The sequence below is a fragment of the Agelaius phoeniceus genome, chromosome 36 (assembly GCF_051311805.1).
Source record: "Agelaius phoeniceus isolate bAgePho1 chromosome 36, bAgePho1.hap1, whole genome shotgun sequence".
Taxonomy (NCBI): Eukaryota; Metazoa; Chordata; class Aves; order Passeriformes; family Icteridae; genus Agelaius; species Agelaius phoeniceus.
The window spans coordinates 1,816,738-1,835,272 of record NC_135300.1 but is presented as its reverse complement, the minus strand read 5'-3'; the positions used below and the strand labels follow the sequence as shown (position 1 = coordinate 1,835,272).

Below are 18,535 nucleotides of genomic sequence, written 5' to 3'. Positions count from 1 at the left end.
GGGATCTGAGGGATTTCCATGGGGCTGGGGGGTTCTATGGGGTCTCTATGGGGCAGGGGGTTCTGGGGGGGTCTCTATGGGGTCTCTATGGGTCCCTGGGGGTCTCTATGGGTCAGTGGGGTTTCTGTGGGGTTTCTATGGGTCTGGGGGGTTTCTATGGGGTTTCTATGGGTCTGTGGGGTCTCTATGGGGTTTTTCTGGGTCTGGGGTCTCCCTGGGGGTCTCTATGGGTCAGTGGGTCTCTATGGGGTCTCTGTGGGGTTTTTATGGGGTTTCTATGGGTCTGTGGGGTCGCTATGGGTCTGGGGTCTCTGTGGGGTCTCTATGGGGTTTTTCTGGGTCTGGGTCTCTATGGGGTCTCTATGGGGTTTCTATGGGTCTGGGGTCTCTATGGGGTCTCTATGGGGTTTCTATGGGGTTTTTCTGGGTCTGGGGTCTCTATGGGGTCTCTATGGGGTTTTTCTGGGTCTGGGGTCCTGGGGGTCTGGGGGTCTATGGGTCTGGGTCTCTATGGGGTCTCTATGGGGTTTTTATGGGTCTGGGGTCTCTATGGGGTTTCTATGGGGTCTCTATGGGGTTTCTATGGGTCTGGGGTCTCTATGGGGTCTCTATGGGGTTTTTATGGGTCTGGGGTCTCTATGGGGTCTCTATGGGGTTTCTATGGGTCTGGGGTCTCTATGGGGTTTCTATGGGGTCTCTATGGGGTTTTTATGGGTCTGGGGTCTCTATGGGGTCTCTATGGGGTTTTTCTGGGTCTGGGGTCTCTGTGGGGTCTCCCTGGGGCCCGGCCCCTCCCCCCACACGGACCCGGCTCAGTCTCGGGTAAAACCAGAACAGCTTTATTGGGGGGGGAGGGGCGGGAGACCCCTCCCAAATAACGGGGGGGAGGGGACCCCAAACAATGGGGGGGGGATTGGCAGGAGACCCCTCCCCAAATAAATGGGGGGAGGGGACCCCAAATGGCAGCGGGGGGAGGGTGAGACCCCTCCCCAAATAAATGGGGGGGACCTCAAACAATTGGGGGAGGGGACCCCAAACAATGGGGGGGGAGGGGCAGGGGCGAGACCCCCCCCCCAAAATGGGGGAGGGGCACCCCCAGCCCCTCCCCCCCCAATCTCCAGGGGGATTTGGGGGTCCCAGGGTGGGGGAGGGGCTGTGCCCAGCCCCCCCCCAATTTTGGGTTGGGGGCGGGGTTAAAGGTCAGGGGTCAGTGTCCAAATGTGCTGGGGGGGTCAAAGGTCAGGGAGGGTCAGGGATGGTCAGTGAGGGTCAGGGATGGTCAGTGAGGGTCAGGGGTGGTCAGGATGGTCAGGGATGGTCAGGGATGGTCAGGATGGTCAGTGAGGGTCAGTGAGGGTCAGGGGTGGTCAGTGAGGGTCAGGGAGGGTCAGGGATGGTCAGGGATGGTCAGGGATGGTCAGTGAGGGTCAGTGAGGGTCAGGGGTGGTCAGTGAGGGTCAGGGAGGGTCAGGGATGGTCAGGGATGGTCAGTGAGGGTCAGGGATGGTCAGGGATGGTCAGGGATGGTCAGTGAGGGTCAGGGATGGTCAGTGAGGGTCAGGGGTGGTCAGGGATGGTCCAGTGAGGGTCAGTGAGGGTCAGGGATGGTCAGTGAGGGTCAGTGAGGGTCAGGGAGGGTCAGGGATGGTCAGGGATGGTCAGTGAGGGTCAGGGATGGTCAGGGATGGTCAGGGATGGTCAGGGATGGTCAGTGAGGGTCAGGGAGGGTCAGTGAGGGTCAGGGATGGTCAGTGAGGGTCAGGGATGGTCAGGGAGGGTCAGGGATGGTCAGGGATGGTCAGTGAGGGTCAGTGAGGGTCAGGGATGGTCAGTGAGGGTCAGGGAGGGTCAGGATGGTCAGGGGATGGTCAGGGATGGTCAGGGATGGTCAGTGAGGGTCAGGGATGGTCAGGGAGGGTCAGGGATGGTCAGTGAGGGTCAGGGATGGTCAGTGAGGGTCAGGGATGGTCAGTGAGGGTCAGTGAGGGTCAGGGATGGTCAGTGAGGGTCAGTGAGGGTCAGGGATGGTCAGTGAGGGTCAGGGAGGGTCAGGGATGGTCAGGGATGGTCAGTGAGGGTCAGGGAGGGTCAGGGATGGTCAGGGATGGTCAGTGAGGGTCAGGGATGGTCAGGGGTGGTCAGGGGTCACTCAGGATGGTCACTGTGGGTCAGGGGTCACTCAGGGGTCACTCAGGGGTCAGGATGGGCAGTACCCAGGTGGGAGCACCCTCCGTGAGTGCCCCCGTACCCAGGTGTGTGCCAGGACCCCCCTGAGGCTCAGGCGCTGCCCCGGCTCTGGGATGGTCAGGGATGGTCAGGGATGGTCAGGGATGGTCAGGGGTCACTCAGGGATGGTCAGTGGTCACTCAGTGATGGTCACTGTGGGTCAGTGGTCACTCAGGGGTCACTCAGGGGTCAGGATGGACAATACCCCGGGGGCAGGACCCTCCTGGAATGGCCCCGTACCCAGGTGTGTGCCAGGACCCCCCTGAGGCTCAGGCGCTGCCCGGGCTCTGGGATGGTCACTGTGGGTCAGGGATGGTCAGGGATGGTCAGGGGTCACTCAGTGATGGTCAGTGAGGGTCAGTGGTCACTCAGGGGTCACTCAGGGGTCAGGATGGGCAGTACCCAGGGGGCAGGACCCTCCGTGAGTGCCCCCGTACCCAGGTGTGTGCCAGGACCCCCCTGAGGCTCAGGCGCTGCCCGGGCTCTGGGATGGTCAGGGATGGTCAGGGATGGTCAGGGATGGTCAGTGAGGGTCAGTGGTCACTCAGGGATGGTCAGTGGTCACTCAGTGGTCACTCAGGGGTCAGGATGGACAATAACCAGGGGCAGCACCCTCCGTGAGTGCCCCCGTACCCAGGTGTGTGCCAGGACCCCCCTGAGGCTCAGGCGCTGCCCTGGTTCCCGCCGCAGCAGCCGCTGGATCAGATCCCGAGCGCCCTCTGGGATGTGCGGGGGGAAATGCAGATCGACCTGCATGGGGGAGGGGACAGGTGAGACACACCTGGGGACAGCTGGGGACACACCTGGGGACAGCTGGGACAGGGGAGACACACCTGGGGACACCTGGGGGACACACCTGGGACACCTGGGGACAGGGAGACACACCTGGGGACACACCTGGGGACAGGGGGGACACACATGGGGACACAACCTGGGGATACCTGAGACACACCTGGGGACACACCTGGGGACACACCTGGGGACACCTGGGGACAGGGGAGACACACCTGGGGACACACCTGGGGACAGGGGAGACACACCTGGGGACACCTGGGGGACACCTGAGACACACCTGGGGACACCTGGGGGACACCTGGGGGACAGGGGAGACACAGCTGGGGACACCTGGGACACACCTGGGGACACCTGGGGACACCTGAGACACTGGGGAGACACACTGGGGACACACCTGGGGAGGGTGACACACACCTGGGGACACAGGACACACACCTGGGAACAGGGGAGACACCTGGGGACACACCTGGGGACAGCTGGGGTACAGGGGAGACACAGGGGAGGGGACACCTCGGGACACCTGGGTACAGGGGAGACACACCTGGGGACACTGGGGAGACCCCTGAGACACACCTGGGGACACCTGGGGACAGTTTGGGCTCATTTTGATGGGGATTTTTCCCATTTTTCAGGGTTTTCAGTGCCCAGGTGTGGCCAGGTGTGCCCAGGTGCGTTACCTGTGTGATCCCCCCTGTAGGTATCAGCTCTGGGTTGGGCTGTTTTGGCTCAGTTTTGGCCCAGTTTGGGCTCATTTTGACGGGGATTTTTCCCATTTTTCAGGGGTTTTCAGTGCCCAGGTGTGCCCAGGTGCGTTACCTGTGTGATCCCCCTGCAGGTATCCATGGCTGAGGGGCTCTCACAGGGGAATTTGGGGCAGTTTGGGCTCATTTTGACGGGGATTTTTCCCATTTTTCAGGGTGTTTCAGTGCCCAGGTGTGGCCAGGTGTGCCCAGGTGTGTTACCTGTGTGATCCCCCTGTAGGTATCCATGGCTGAGGGGCTCCCACAGAAGGGTTTGGTCACTTTGGGCTGGTTTGGCTCAGTTTGGGCTCATTTTGACGGGGATTTTTCCCATTTTTCAGTGCCCAGGTGTGCCCAGGTGCGTTACCTGTGTGATCCCCCTGTAGGTGTCCCATGGCTGAGGGGCTCTCACAGGAAGGGTTGGGTAATTTTGGATTAATTTGGGTTAATTTGGCTCATTTTGACAGGGTTTTTTCCCATTTTCCAGGGTTTTCAGTGCCCAGCTGTGCCCAGGTGTGCCCAGGTGTGTTACCTGTGTGATCCCCCTGTAGGTGTCAGCTCTGGGTTGGGCTGGGTTGGCTCAGTTTGGCTCAGTTTGGGCTCATTTTGACGGGATTTTTCCATTTTTCAGGGGTTTTCAGTGCCCAGGTGTGGCCAGGTGTGCCCAGCTGCGTTACCTGTGTGATCCCCCTGTAGGTGTCCATGGCTGAGGGGCTCCCACAGAAGGGTTTGGTCACTTTGGGCTGGTTTGGCTCAGTTTGGGCTCGTTTTGATGGGGATTTTTCCCTGTTTTCAGTGCCCAGGTGTGGCCAGGTGCGTTACCTGCGTGATCCCCCTGTAGGTATCCATGGCTGAGGGGTTCTCACAGGAAGGGTTGGGTAATTTTGGATTATTTTGGATTAATTTGGCTCATTTTGACGGGGTTTTTTCCCATTTTTCAGGGGTTTTCAGTGCCCAAGTGTGCCAGGTGTGCCCAGGTGCGTTACCTGTGTGATCCCCCTGTAGGTGTCAGCTCTGGGTTGGGCTGGGTTGGCTCAGTTTTGGCTCAGTTTGGGCTCATTTTGACGGGGATTTTTCCCTGTTTTCAGTGGCCAGGTGTGGCCAGGTGTGCCCAGGTGCATTACCTGTGTGATCCCCCTGTAGGTGTCAGCTCTGGGTTGGGCTGGTTTGGCTCAGTTTTTGGCTCAGTTTGGGCTCATTTTGACGGGGATTTTTCCCATTTTTCAGTGCCCAGGTGTGCCCAGGTGTGCCCAGGTGTGGCCAGGTGCGTTACCTGCGTGATCCTCCTGTAGGTGTCGGCGGCCGAGGGGCTCTCGAAGGGCGGGTGCCCGGCCAGCAGCTCGTAGCACAGCACCCCCAGGCACCACAGGTCCACCTTCTCATCATGGCCGCCGCCCTCCACCATCTCGGGGGGCAGGTAATCCAGGGTGCCGCAGAGCGTGCGGCGCCTGAGGGGTTAAACACACACCTGAGCGGGTGGGGCACACACCAGGGAGGGTTAAACACACACCTGAGCGGGTGGGGGCACACACCAGGGAGGGTTAAACGCACACCTGAGCGGGTGGGGCACACACCAGGGAGGGTTAAACACACACCTGAGCGGGTGGGGCACACCTGGGTGGGGTTAACACACACCTGGGTAGGTGGGGCACACCTGGGGAGGTGTAACACACACCTGGGGGGTGTAACACACACCTGGGGGGGTGTAACACACACCTGAGCAGGTGTAACACACACCTGGGGGGGTGTAACACACACCTGGGTGGGTGGGGCACACCTGGGGGGGGTGTAACACACACCTGGGTGGGGTTAACACACACCTGAGCGGGTGGGGCACACACCAGGGAGGGTTTAAACACACACCTGAGCAGGTGGGGCACACCTGGGGGGGGTGTAACACACACCTGGGGGGGTGTAACACACACCTGAGCTGGTGTAACACACACCTGGGTGGGTTAAACACACACCTGAGCGGGTGGGGCACACCTGGGGGGGTGTAACACACACCTGAGCACACCAGGTGTGTCCCAGGTGTGCCCCAGGTGCGCCCAGGTGTGCCCCAAGTAAACCAGGTGTGCCCCAGGTCTGTCCCAGGTGTGCCCCAGGTGTGCCCAGCTCCCACCTGAGTCAGGGGGCGTGCCCAGACCACCCAAAATCCCCAATCTTGAGCCATTTCCAAGCCCCAGAACCCCTCCCAAGTGTGCCCAGGTGTGCCCCAGGTGTGCCCCAGCTCTCACCTGAGGGAGGGGGCGTGCACAGACCACCCCAAAATCGGCCATTTTGAGCCCTCCCACCCCCCTTTTACCCCACAACCTGTCCCAGGGTGTGCCCAGGTGTGCCCCAGGTGTGTCCAGCTCTCACCTGAGTCAGGGGGTGTGCCCAGACCACCCAAAATCCCCAATCTTGAGCCATTTCCAAGCCCCAGAACCCCTCCCAGGTGTGCCCAGCTGTGCCCCAGGTGTGCCCCAGGTGTGCCCCAGGTGTGCCCCAGGTGTGCCCAGGACTCACCTGAGGGAGGGGGCGTGCACAGACCACCCAAAATCCCCAATCCTGAGCTATTTCCCAGCCCCAGAACCCCTCCCAAGTGTACCCAGGTGTGCCCCAGGTGTGCCCCAGGTGTGCCCAGCTGTGCCCAGGACTCACCTGAGGGAGGGGGCGTGCACAGACCACCCAAAATCCCCAATCTTGAGCCATTTCCAAGCCCCCAGAACCCCTCCCAGGTGTGCCCAGGTGTGCCCCAGGTGTACCCCAGATGTGCCCAGCTGTGACCCAGCTGTGCCAGCTCTCACCTGAGGGAGGGGGCGTGCACAGACCACCCAAAATCCCCAATCTTGAGCCATTTCCCAGCCCCAGAACCCCTCCCAGGTGTCCCCAGGTGTGCCCCAGGTGTGCCCAGGTGTGCTCCAGGTGTGCCCCAGCTCTCACCTGAGGGAGGGGGCGTGCCCCAGACCCCCCAAAATCCCCAATTTTGAGCCATTCCCCAGCCCCAGAACCCCTCCCAAGTGAACCCAGGTGTGCCCCAGGTGTGCCCAGCTCTCACCTGAGTCAGGGGGCGTGCACAGACCACCCCAAAATCCCCAATTTTGAACCATTTCCAAGCCCCAGAACCCTCCAGTGTGCCCAGGTGTGCCCAGGTGTACCCAGATGTGCCCAGCTGTGCCCAGCTGTGCCCCAGGTGTGCCCCGGTCTCACCTGAGGGAGGGGGCGTGCACGGACCACCCGAAATCGGCGATCTTGAGCTCCCCCTTGAGGCCGAGCAGGAGATTCTCGGGTTTGATGTCGCGGTGAATCACCTTGCGCCCGTGGCAGTACAGGAGGGCGTCGGCCAATTCCTCCATCAGCTGCCAAAATTTGGGGGTTTAAGGAACCCCAAAATCGTCCTGAGCACCCCAAAAATGGACTCGGGGCACCCCAAAACCCCCGGAGCCTCCCCAGGTAACCCCAAATCCTCCCCAGGTGCTCTGGGGGAAGCGGCTCCTCCATGGGGACAAGAGGATAAAAACTGGTTTGGGGGACCCCAAAATCCTCAAAAAATTACCCCAAAAATCCACTCAGGGGTCCCCAAATTGACACAGGGCACCCCAAAAATGGACTCGGGGCACCCCAAAACGCCCAGAGCACCCCCAGGTGTCCCCAGGTGTCCCCAGGTACCCCCAGAACCCCTCAGCTGTGGGGGATGTTTGGGGCAGGATTTGGGGTTTTTGGGGTCCCTGATGGGATTTTTTGGGGTGATTTTGGGGTTTTTAGGGTCCCTGATGGGATTTTTTGGGGTGAGTTTGGGGTTTTTAGGGTCCCTGAGTCGGTGTTTGGGGTGATTTTGGGGGCTTTTTGGGGGGTCCCTGATGGGATTTTTGTCCGGGTTTTGGGGTCTCTGAGTCGGTTTTTGGGGTGGTTTTGGGAGTTTTTGGGGTCCCTGGGTTGGTTTTTGGGGTGGTTTTGGGGTTTTTGGAGTCCTTGAGTTGGTTTTGGGATCCCTGATGTGATTTTTGGGGGGGTTTTTAGGTCCTCGAGCTGTTTTTTGGGGTGGTTTTTGGATTTTTTTCGGGGTCTTTGGGCTGGTTTTTGGGGGTTTTGGGGTGGTTTTTGGGGTCCCTGGATTGATTTTTGGGGTGGTTTTGGGGGTTTTTGGCGTCCCTGGATTGGTTTTTGGGGTGATCTTGGGGTTTTTGGGGTCCCTGAGTCCATTTTTGGGGTGGTTTTTGGGATTCTTTGGTCTTTGGGGTGGTTTTAGGGGGTTTTTGGGGTCCGTTTTTGGGATGGATTTCTGGGTCCCTCAGTTGCTTTTTGGGGTCTCTGAGTTGGCTTTGGGGTTTTTGGGGTGGTTTTGGGGGTTTTGGGGGGTCCCTGGATCAGATTTTGGGGTTTTTGGGGTCCCTGGATCAGTTTCTGGGGTGAGTTTTGGGGTTTTGGGGTGGTTTTGGGGATTTTTTGGTGGTTTTTTGGGGTCCCCGAATCCATTTCTGGGGTGGTTTTCGGGGTGGTTTTCTGGGTCCCTGGGTTGGTTTTGGGGTTTTTGGGATGGTTTTGGGGTTTTTGGGGTCCCTGAGTCCATTTTTTGGGGTGTTTTTTGCCGTTTTTGGCGTTTTAGGGTCTCACCGTGGCCGTCCTGGTGGCGTCCAGGCGCCGGCAGCGCTGCAGCTCCTTGGGGAGCTCCCCTGGGCTTTGGGGGTTTTTGGGGGTGGTTTTTGGGGTTTTTGGGGTCCCTGAGTCCATTTTTGGGGTGATTTTTAGCGTTTAGGGTCTCACCGTGGCCGTCCTGGTGGCGTCCAGGCGCCGGCAGCGCTGCAGCTCCTTGGGGAGAGATCCCCTGGGCTTTGGGGGTTTTTGGGGGTGGTTTTTGGGGTTTTTGGGGTCCCTGAGTCCATTTTTGGGGTTATTTTTGGTGTTTTAGGGTCTCACCGTGGCCGTCCTGGTGGCGTCCAGGCGCCGGCAGCGCTGCAGCTCCTTGTAGAGTTCCCCTCTGGGCGCGAACTCCAGGATGAGGAAGACGCGGCGCCGGTCGTGGAAATAATTGTAGAGCCTGAGCACATTGGGGTGCCTGGGGCAGGGGGAGAGACACCCCAAAAGTGAGACCCCAACCCAAAATTGGGATCCCCACCCCCAAAAGTGAGACCCCAACCCCAAAATTGGGATCCCCCAACCCAAAATTGGGACCCCAACCCAAATCCCAAAGGAGCCGCACTCAAAATGCTCCCCCCGGGCTGGGGCACAATGGTACAGTCCGAGATACTGGGGGGGGCTGGGGGACCCCAAAATTGGGATCCCATCACCCCCAAAATTGGGATCCCCCAACCCAAAATTGGGACCCCCCGACCCACCAAAATTGGGATCCCCACCCAAATCCCAAAGGAGCCGCACTCAAAATGGTCCCCCCGGGCTGGGGCACAATGGTACGGTCCGAGACCCCAAAATTGGGACCCCCAACCCCAAAATTGGGACCCCCCACCCCAAAATGGGACAACCCAAACCCAAAATTGGGATCCCCCAACCCCAAAAGTGAGAACCCACCCCAAAATTGGGACCCCAACCCAAATCCCAAAGGAGCCGCACTCAAAATGGCCCCCCCAGGCTGGGGCACAATGGTACGGTCCGAGATACTGGGGAGGCTGGGGGACCCCAAAATTGGGGATCCCCTCACCCCAAAATTGGGATCCCCCAACCCCAAAAGTGAGACCCCACCCCAAAATTGGGACCCCAACCCAAATCCCAAAGGAGCCGCACTCAAAATGCTCCCCCCGGGCTGGGGCACAATGGTACGGTCCGAGACCCCAAAATTGGGATCCCCCAACCCAAAATTGGGACCCCAACCCCAAAATTGGGATCCCCCAACCCCAAAATTGGGATCCCCCAACCCAAAATTGGGACCCCAACCCAAATCCCAAAGGAGCCGCACTCAAAATGGTCCCCCCGGGCTGGGGCACAATGGTACGGTCCGAGACCCCAAAATTGGACCCCCAACCCCAAAATTGGGATCCCCCAACCCAAAATTGGGACCCCAACCCAAAATTGGGACCCCAACCCAAATTGGGACCCCAACCCAAATCCCAAAGGAGCCGCACTCAAAATGGTCCCCCCAGGCTGGGGCACAATGGTACGCTCCGAGACCCCAAAATTGGGATCCCCCAACCCCAAAATTGGGACCCCAACCCCAAATCCCAAATCCGGGCTCACCCCCAGACCCCAAAATTCCCCCCCTGGGATTTGAGGTTGGGGGGTCCCAAAGGAGCCGCACTCAAAATGCTCCCCCCCGGGCTGGGGCACAATGGTACGGTCCGAGATACTGGGGGGGGCTGGGGGACCCCAAAATTGGGATCCCCTCACCCCAAAATTGGGACCCCAACCCCAAAATTGGGACCCCAACCCCAAAATTGGGACCCCAACCCCAAAATTGGGATCCCCCCGACCCAAAATTGGGACCCCAACCCAAATCCCAAAGGAGCCGCACTCAAAATGGTCCCCCCGGGCTGGGGCACAATGGTACGGTCCAAGACCCCAAAATTGGGATCCCAACCCCAAAATGGGACAACCCAACCCCAAAATTGGGACCCCCAACCCCAAAATGGGACAACCCAAACCCAAAATTGGGATCCTCCAACCCCAAAATTGGGATCCTCAGCCCAAAACTGAGACCCCCCCAGAGAACCTGGGACACCCCAGGTGTATCCCAGGTGTACCCCAGGAGTACCTGAGGTGTGCCTGGATCTCAATCTCCCCCCAGGTGTATCCCAGGTGTATTTCCCCCATCCCCAGGTGTATCCCAGGTGTATCCCTCCCTCCCCAGGTGTATCCCTTGTGTATCCCAGGTGTATTTCCCCCCCCTCAGTTGTACCCCAGGTGTATTTCCCCCCTCCCAGGTGTATCCAGGTGTATTTCCCCTACCCCAGGTGTATCCCAGGTGTATCCCAGGTGTATTCCCCAATCCCCAGGTGTACCCCAGGTGTATCCCAGGTGTATTTCCCCACCCCCAGGTGTATCCCTGGTGTATCCCAGGTGTATTTCCCACCCCTAGGTGTATCCCAGGAGTACCTGAGGTGTGCCTGGATCTCAATCTCCCCCCAGGTCTATCCAGGTGTATTCCCCCACCCCCAGGTGTATCCCAGGTGTATTTCCCCATCCTCAGGTGTACCCCAGGTGTACCCCAGGTGTATTTCCCCATCCCCAGGTGTATTTCCCCCACCCCAGGTGTATCCCTGGTGTATCCCAGGAGTACCTGAGGTGTGCCTGGATCTCGATCTCCCCCCAGGTGTATCCCAGGTGTATTTCCCCATCCCCAGGTGTACCCCAGGTGTATTTCCCCCCCAGGAGTACCTGAGGTGTGCCTGGATCTCGATCTCCCTCCTCAGCTGGTGCTCCACGCCCTCCTGCTCCACCTGGCTCTTGAAGAGCACCTTGAGGGCCACCAGGAAGCCCGAGCGCCGCTCCCGTGCCAGGTACACGTTGCCAAACTTGCCCTTGCCCAGGGGCCGCCCCACCTCGAAATCGTCCAATGAGAACGAGCGGCTGCAACCGGGACACCGGGGTCACCTGGGGACACCTGGGGACAGCTGGGGACACACCTGGGGACAGCTGGGGACACACCTGAGAGTACCTAGGGACACCTGGGGACAGCTGGGGACACACCTGAGAGCATCTATGGACACCTGGGGACAGCTGGGGACACACCTGGGAGCATCTAGGGGACACCTGGGGACAGCTGGGTCACCTGGGGACACACCTGAGAGTACCTAGGGATACCTGGGGACAGCTGGGGACACAGCTGAGAGCATCTAGGGACACCTGGGACACCTGGGACACTTGGGGACACCTGGGGACACACCTGAGAGCATCTATGGATAACTGGGGACACAGCTGAGAGTACCTAGGGACACCTGGGGACAGCTGGGGACAGCTAGGTCACCTGGGGACACACCTGAGAGCATCTAGGGACGCCTGGGGACAGCTGGGATAACACCTGGGGACAGCTGGGGACACTTGGGGACACCTGGGGGTCACCTGGAGGGACACCTGAGAGCATCTAGGGACACCTGGGGACACCTGGGGACACAGCTGGGGACACACCTGAAAGCATCTAGGGACACCTGGGGACAGCTGGGGACACCTGGGATAACAGCTGGGAACAGCTGGGGACACCTGGGGACACACCTGAGAGTATCTGGGGACACTTGGGGACACACCTGAGAACACCTGGGGACACACCTGAGAACACCTGGGGACACTTGGGGACAGCTGGGACACACCTGAGAGCATCTGGGGACAGCTGGGATAACACCTGGGGACAGATGGGGTCACCTGGGGACACACCTGAGAGCACCTGGGGACAGCTGGGGTCACCTGGGCACAGCTTGGGACACCTGAGGACACCTGGGGGACACACCTGGGGACACCTGGGCATGGGGAGGACACCTGAGCTGACAACTGCAGGACATGGGGACACCTGGGGACACACCTGGGGGGACACCAGGTCAGGGGGCACCTGGGCACAGCTCCCCCCCTCCCATCATTCCCAGGGGCTTTTGGACCCCCTGGCCCCGCCCCCATGGTTGTGGCCCCGCCCCATGGTTGTGGCCCCTCCCCCCTCCACTGTGGCACTCACACGGGTGGGGGAGGGGCTGGCACTGCACTGGGCTCCAGGGGCACCCGCCCGGCTCCCTGGGGGCACAGGGGTCAGCACCCCAAAAATGCCACAAAACACCCCAAAAACACCACAAAACACCCCAAAAACACCACAAAATACCCCCAAAACACCCCAAAATCTGACCAAAATACCCCAAAACACCCCAAAATCTGACCAAAATACCCCAAAACCACCTCAAAAACTGCCCAAAACACCCCAAAACCGCACCTAAATCCCCCCAGGACCCCCCAATTTCCATCCAAATCCCCCCCAGGACCCCCCAAACTCCACCCGAATTCCCCCCCCCAGCACCCCCAAATTCCACCTAAATCTCCCAAACTCCCCCCAAATCCCCCAGGACCCCCCCAGATTCCACCCAAATCCTCCCCAGGAGTCCCCAAATTTCCACCCAAATCCCCCCAGGATGCCCCAAATCCACCAGGACCCCCCCAAATCCCCCCAAATTCCACCAAATCCCCCCAGGACCCCCCAATTTCCAGCCAGGCCCCCCCAGTCCCCTCCCCCCGTACCTGGCAGAGCCTTCCCGGGGGGCTCCGAGCCCGGGGGGTCCTTGCAGGGCACCCGCAGGGGGGGAGGGACCAAACTCTGGGGAGGGGGACACGGGCAGGGGTCACCCCAAGAACCCCCAAAATTGGGGAGGGGGAAACCCCAAAAATCCCCCCCAAATTGGGGAGGGGTCGTCACCTTGGTCAGGCTGGGGGCCACGTTCTCCTTCTGTGCATCCTGGGGAGGCATAAAGGGTCAGGGACCCCCCCCAAAATCCACCCAGGGACCCCCTCAGGACCCCCCAATTCCCTCAATATCCCCTCAGAACCCCCAAATCCCCTCAAAAACCCCCCTCAGGACTCCCCAACACCCTCATAAACCCCTCAGGACTCCTCAATACATCCTCAGAACCCCCTAATTTCCCTCAGAAATCCCTTCAGGACCCCCCAAATCCCCTCCGAACCGCCAAAAATCCCTCAGAAATCCCCTCAGGAACCCCCAGCTCCCTCAGGACCCCCCAAATCCTCTCAGAACCCCCGAATTCCCCTCAGAATTCCCCTTCAGGACCCCCTAAGTTCCCTCAGAAACCCTTTAAGGACCTCCCAGATCCCCTCAAAAAACCCCCAGTCCCATTCAGGACCCCCCGATTCCCCTCAGAAATCCCCTCCGGACCCCCCCAGTTCCCCTCGGGACCCCCAAAAATCCCCCCTAAAACGCCCCAAGTTTCCACCCCTCACCCGCCGCCCTTCGTTGTCGCCGCCGCCGCTTCAAATTTCCCCCGCGCGCTCCCATTGGCCGCCGCCCGCGAGCGCCGCGCTCCCATTGGCCGGAGCCTGCGGAGTCCCCGCCCCCGACGACGCGCGCCGCGCTCCCATTGGTGATCGCCTCACGAAGCCTCGCTTCTCAGCGCGCGCTGCTCTCCCATTGGTCGGTCCCTCACGAAGCCCCGCCTCATTTGCGCGCGCCTTCACTCCCCTCCCATCCAGCCGTTCCGCCCACCGCGCGCGTGCCTCGGCACTGATTGGTCGCTGAGAGCGAGAGGGAGGGGGGAGCGGTGAACGACCAATCAGCGCGGGGAACGCGCGGTCACGTGGGGAGGCGGCGGCCATTTTGTGCGCGGCCGTTCCGCCCGGCAACAGGGGCGGGGCCGAGAGGCGGCGGCGGCCAATCAGAGAGCGGGAGGGGTGCGGGGGGCCAATATGGACCAGTACAGCCCAGTATAGACCAGTATGGACTATTGTGAACCACTACGGACAAGCATAAACCAGTGCGAGACACTGCAGCTTAGTTTCGACCAGTATAAACCAGTATAAACCAGTGCAGCCTATAAGAAACCAGTACGGCCCAGTACAAACCAGTACAGGCCTCTATGGCCCAGTATCCTCCCAGTATCCCCCAGTACCTCTCCAGTACCCTCCCAGTTCCTCCCAGTATCTCCCAGTAGGGGGCGTGGCCCCATGAAGGGGGCGTGGCCGGTGCTATGGGCGCAATCAGCGCGTGAAGGTGGGCGTGGCCATATCGGTGGGCGTGGCCTCAACCGTTGCCGCCGGTAACGGCGCCGCGCGCGCGGGGCGGGGGGGAGGGGAAGGAACGCGGGGGGTTCCCGGGCTGGGGGAGGGGGCGGGGGGACCCCCGGGGTGGGGGAGGGGACCCCGAGAGGGGGGAGGGGGTCCCTGGGGTGGGGGAGGGGACCCTGAGGTCCCGTTCTGGGCATTGAGGGGGGAGGGGAGAGAGTGTGTGGGGGTGGGGGAGGGGCTAAATGGGGTGGAGGCGGGGCTAAACGGGTGGGGGAGGAGCCAAAGGGTGGGGGCGGGGCCGGAGGGGAATGAGGCGGTTCCCCATGGGTGGGGGAGGGGCCAAGGGGGGGATCTCCCGTTTCTGTGAGGAGGGGGGTGGGGCTTAGGGAAGGGGCGGGGCTTGGGGGTGTCCGTGTCCCGTGATGGGGGCGGGGCGATTCAAGCCCCTCCCCCTCTCTGGGCCCCTCCCCCCACGCAGATGACGCTGCTGCCCGGGCGGTTCCTGGCCATGGCCGCGCACCTGGCGCTGCTGCTCAGGATGGGCGGGGTCAGCGAGAAAGGGGCGGGGCTAACGGGGTGGGGCGTGGCCAAAAGGAGAGGGGCACCTGGGGCTGCTGCTCTGCATGGGCGAAGTCGGGGCGGGGCCTAATGGAGTGGGAGGGGCTAAAAGGGGTGGAGCGCCTGGGAATGCGGTTCAGGGTGGGTGGGGTCAGGGGCGTGGCCTAACGGAGTGGGAGGGGATAAAAACGGGGAGGGGATTCTGAGGCTGCTGTAGGGGTGGGCAGGGGAAGGGGGCGTGGCTAAAGCTGGTGGGCGGGGCTTAATTTAATGGAGCTATGTGGGAGGGGTGGGAAACAGGGAGGGGCAAGAAGGGAGGTGGAGGGGGGGATCCCCGGTGGGCGTGCCCTGATCTGACTCCGCCCCTTTTGCACCCCCCCCCCAGGACCCTCCCAAAAGCCCTCGGGGGAGCTGGAGCCCGGGTGAGTGAAACCAGTGGGAACCAGTACAGACCAGTATGGCCCAGTATAGACCAGTACGGCCCAGTGACCCCTTCAATGCTCCCAGTATGGCACCAGTGTGGCACCAGTACACACCAGTATAGACCAGTATAACCCAATTCCTCCCCAGTGCTCCCAGTATGGCACTAGGGCCCTTCCAGTGCTCCCAGTATAGCCCAGTATGGCACCAGTATAGCCCAGTGCCCCTCCCAGTATGACACCAGTATGGCCCAGTATAACCCAATTCTCCCCCAGTGCTCCCAGTATGGCCCCCTCCAGTGCTCCCAGTACAGCCCAGTGCCCTCCCAGTATGACACCAGTATGGCCCAGTATAACCCAATTCTCCCCAGAGCTCCCAGTATGGCACCAGTATAGACCAGTGCCCCCCCAGTGCCCCCGCAGTGTCCCCCCAGTTCCCTCCCAGTCCCTCCCAGTATCCCCAGTGCCTTCCCAGTGCTCCCATGAGAGTCCCTGGGGGATTTTTGGTTTTTTTGGGGTCCCCCCGCAGGTTTTGGGGGTCCCGGGGGGGATTTTGGGGTTTTTCCTGACCCACATTTCCTCCCCGCAGGTTTTGGGGGTCCCTGGGAGGGATTTTGGGGGCTGATTTGGGATTTTGGGGGTCCCTGGGGGTGATTTTGGGGTCCCCCCCCATTCCTGACCCCCCCCAATTTTCCCCCGCAGATTTTGGGGGTCCCTGGGTGGGATTTTGGGGGGGATTTTGGAGTGTTTGGGGTTTTTCCTGACCCCCATTTCCTCCCTCAGGTTTTGGGGGGCCCTCGGGGGGTCCCTGGCGCTGCTCGGGGTCGAATTCCTGGGGTTCTTCTCGGGGGTCTCCATGTTCCACTCGGGACAGAGCCTGGGCTGTATCCTGGGGGTCCCCGAAAACGGGGAGGGGACCCCAAAAATGGGGGGGGGGAGACCCCAAAATGGGGGAATTGGGGGAAATTTGGGGGGATTTGGGGAAAATTTGGGGGATTTTAGTGGGGAATTCGGGAAGAACTTGTGGGGGGGATTTGGGGGATTTCAGGGCGCATTTGAAGGGGGGAATTTGGGGGGATTTGGGGGATTTTGGGGTGCATTTGAAGGGTGGAATTTGGGGGGATTTGGGGGGGATTTGTGGGATTTCGGGGTGCATTTGAAAGGGGGAATTTGGGGGATTTCGGGGTGCATTTGAAGGGTGGAATTTGGGGTAATTTGGGGGAGATTTGGGGGATTTCGGGGTGCATTTGAAAGGGGGAATTTGGGGGGATTTGGGGGATTTCGGGGTGCATTTGAAGGGGGGAATTTGGGGTAATTTGGGGGAGATTTGGGGGATTTCAGGGTGCATTTGAAGGGTGGAATTTGGGGGAATTTGGGGCGGGTCTCGGTGGGGTTTGGGGTCTCTCAGTGATTTAGGGGAGGGGGTTTCTCTCTGATTTTTGGGGTGTTTTCCGATGCCCCCCCAGCCCTGAGTGCCCACATTGGGGCCGCTCTGGGTCTCACCCTGGGCTGGATCGAGGCCTGGGATGGCCCCGCCCTTTGGGCCACGCTGGCGCTCAGGTGAGGCCGGGGGGGTCCTGGGGGGTCCCGGGGGGGTTTTGGGGACCCCCCTGACCCCCCCTTCCCCCACTCTGTCCCCCCTCAGTGTCCCCCCGGCCGTGACGGAGCTGCTGCTGCTGGGCCGGGTCCTGCTCTGCCACAGGGGGGCGCTGTGAGCAGGGGGGTGCCCCCCAAAAATCAACCTGGAGGGGTCCCCAAAATCCTCTTAGAGAGGGGTCCCTAAATCCCCTGGGGGGGGTGCTGGAGTCGCCAAAATCCCCTCAGGAATCCCCAAAACCCTCCTGGGGTCCCTAAACCCCGTGGGAGTCCCCAGAACCCCTTCAAGGGTCCCCAAAATCCCCCCGAGAGTCGCCAAATTCCCCTGGGGATCCCCAAAATGCTCCTGGGGGCGTCCCCAAAACCCCCAAACCTCCCTGGGCTCCCAACCCCCCCCGCTCGGGCCGATAAACCCCATTTTTACCGCCAAAACAACCCCTGGCGCGTGTTTCATGCAAATGACCCGCGCGGTGCACTCTGGGAGCAAAACCCGTCGGGATTTTGGGGAAAAAAGCCAGAGAAACGGGGGAATTTCGGGGTAAAAATGGAAATTTCGGGTCGGGCGGGTTCAGAGGTGTCGCGTCAATGTCACGGCGGCGGTGTCGCGGTGTCCCCATGACCGCGGTGTGGCTGTCCCGGGTTAAGGCCCGGCCGCCGCCATTTCCGGGTATCGTCAGTGCGGTACATCCTGACCTGCCCCGCTTTGCGGGCAGTACGTGATGAGCGCGTGCGCGATGACGATTACGTGATTACGTCACGCGTGGGCGGCGATTGCTGACGCAACAAGGCCGCGCCGCCCTTCCTGACTCTGACTGCGCCTGCGCGGGGCCAGGGCGGGATGGACCGCAATGGGGGCGGGGCTGGGGAACGCGTGATTCCCTTATATGGTAAAGGGATTACGTAACCGTGTTATGTAATTTTAGCCGTCAGTGAAACTGGTTTTTACTGGTTTATACTGGTCTGGGGTTTTTTTACTGCAGTGATTCCCTATTGGCGCTCTCCCTGAGCTCCCAGTATGCTCCCAGTACGTCCCCAGTATCCCCCCAGTGCTCCCAGTTTGATCCCAGTATGTTCCCTAGTATCCTCCCAGTGCTCCCAGTGCTCCCAGTATCCCCCCAGTGCTCCCAGTATGCTCCCAGTCACCCTCCACTTCTCCCAGTGCCCTCCCTGTCCTCCCAGTATCCCCCCAGTCACATCAAGTCACCCCCAGTGCTCCCAGTATGCTCCCAGTGCTCCCAGTTACCCCTGCAGCTGTTCCTGTGCCCTCCCAGTACCCTCCCAGTGCTCCCAGTATCCCCCTAGTACCCTCCCAGTGCTCCCAGTGCCCTCCCAGTGCCCTCCCAGTGCTCCCAGTACCCTCCCAGTATCCTCCCAGTGCCTTCCCAGTGCTCCCAGTACCCTCCCAGTGCCCTCCCAGTATTCCCTAGTACCCTCCCAGTGCTCCCAGTATCCTCCCAGTGCCCTCCCAGTACTCCCAGTATCATCCCAGTGCTCCCAGTATCCCCCTAGTACCCTCCCAGTGCTCCAGTACCCTCCCAGTGCTCCCAGTGCCCTCCCAGTGCT

The 18,535-nt window shown here is 60.8% G+C and overlaps 2 protein-coding genes and 1 non-coding gene across 3 annotated transcripts; 2 read left to right on the top strand and 1 right to left on the bottom strand.

Annotated features, from left to right (window-relative positions):
* Positions 1-2,159: 2,159 nt before the first annotated feature.
* LOC143696496 (aurora kinase B-like) lies at positions 2,160-12,410 on the bottom strand (the record flags this gene model as incomplete). Its single annotated transcript, XM_077192894.1, has 6 exons — positions 2,160-2,976; positions 5,035-5,209; positions 6,954-7,102; positions 8,661-8,799; positions 11,070-11,261; positions 12,355-12,410. Coding segments are annotated over 6 exons (885 nt in total), but the record flags the coding sequence as incomplete, so codon positions are not given.
* A 2,467-nt stretch (positions 12,411-14,877) lies between these two features.
* TMEM107 (transmembrane protein 107) lies at positions 14,878-17,091 on the top strand. The gene is made up of 5 exons (XM_077192892.1): positions 14,878-14,975; positions 15,343-15,432; positions 16,160-16,260; positions 16,843-16,936; positions 17,022-17,091. Exons 1-5 carry the CDS (start codon positions 14,878-14,880, stop codon positions 17,089-17,091), a joined length of 453 nt encoding a protein of 150 aa, XP_077049007.1.
* Positions 17,092-17,642: 551 nt separating this feature from the next.
* Positions 17,643-17,785, top strand: LOC143696562 (U8 small nucleolar RNA). Its single transcript, XR_013185972.1, has one exon. It is a non-coding gene; the product is annotated as a U8 small nucleolar RNA (small nucleolar RNA).
* The last annotated feature ends 750 nt before the right edge of the window (positions 17,786-18,535 follow it).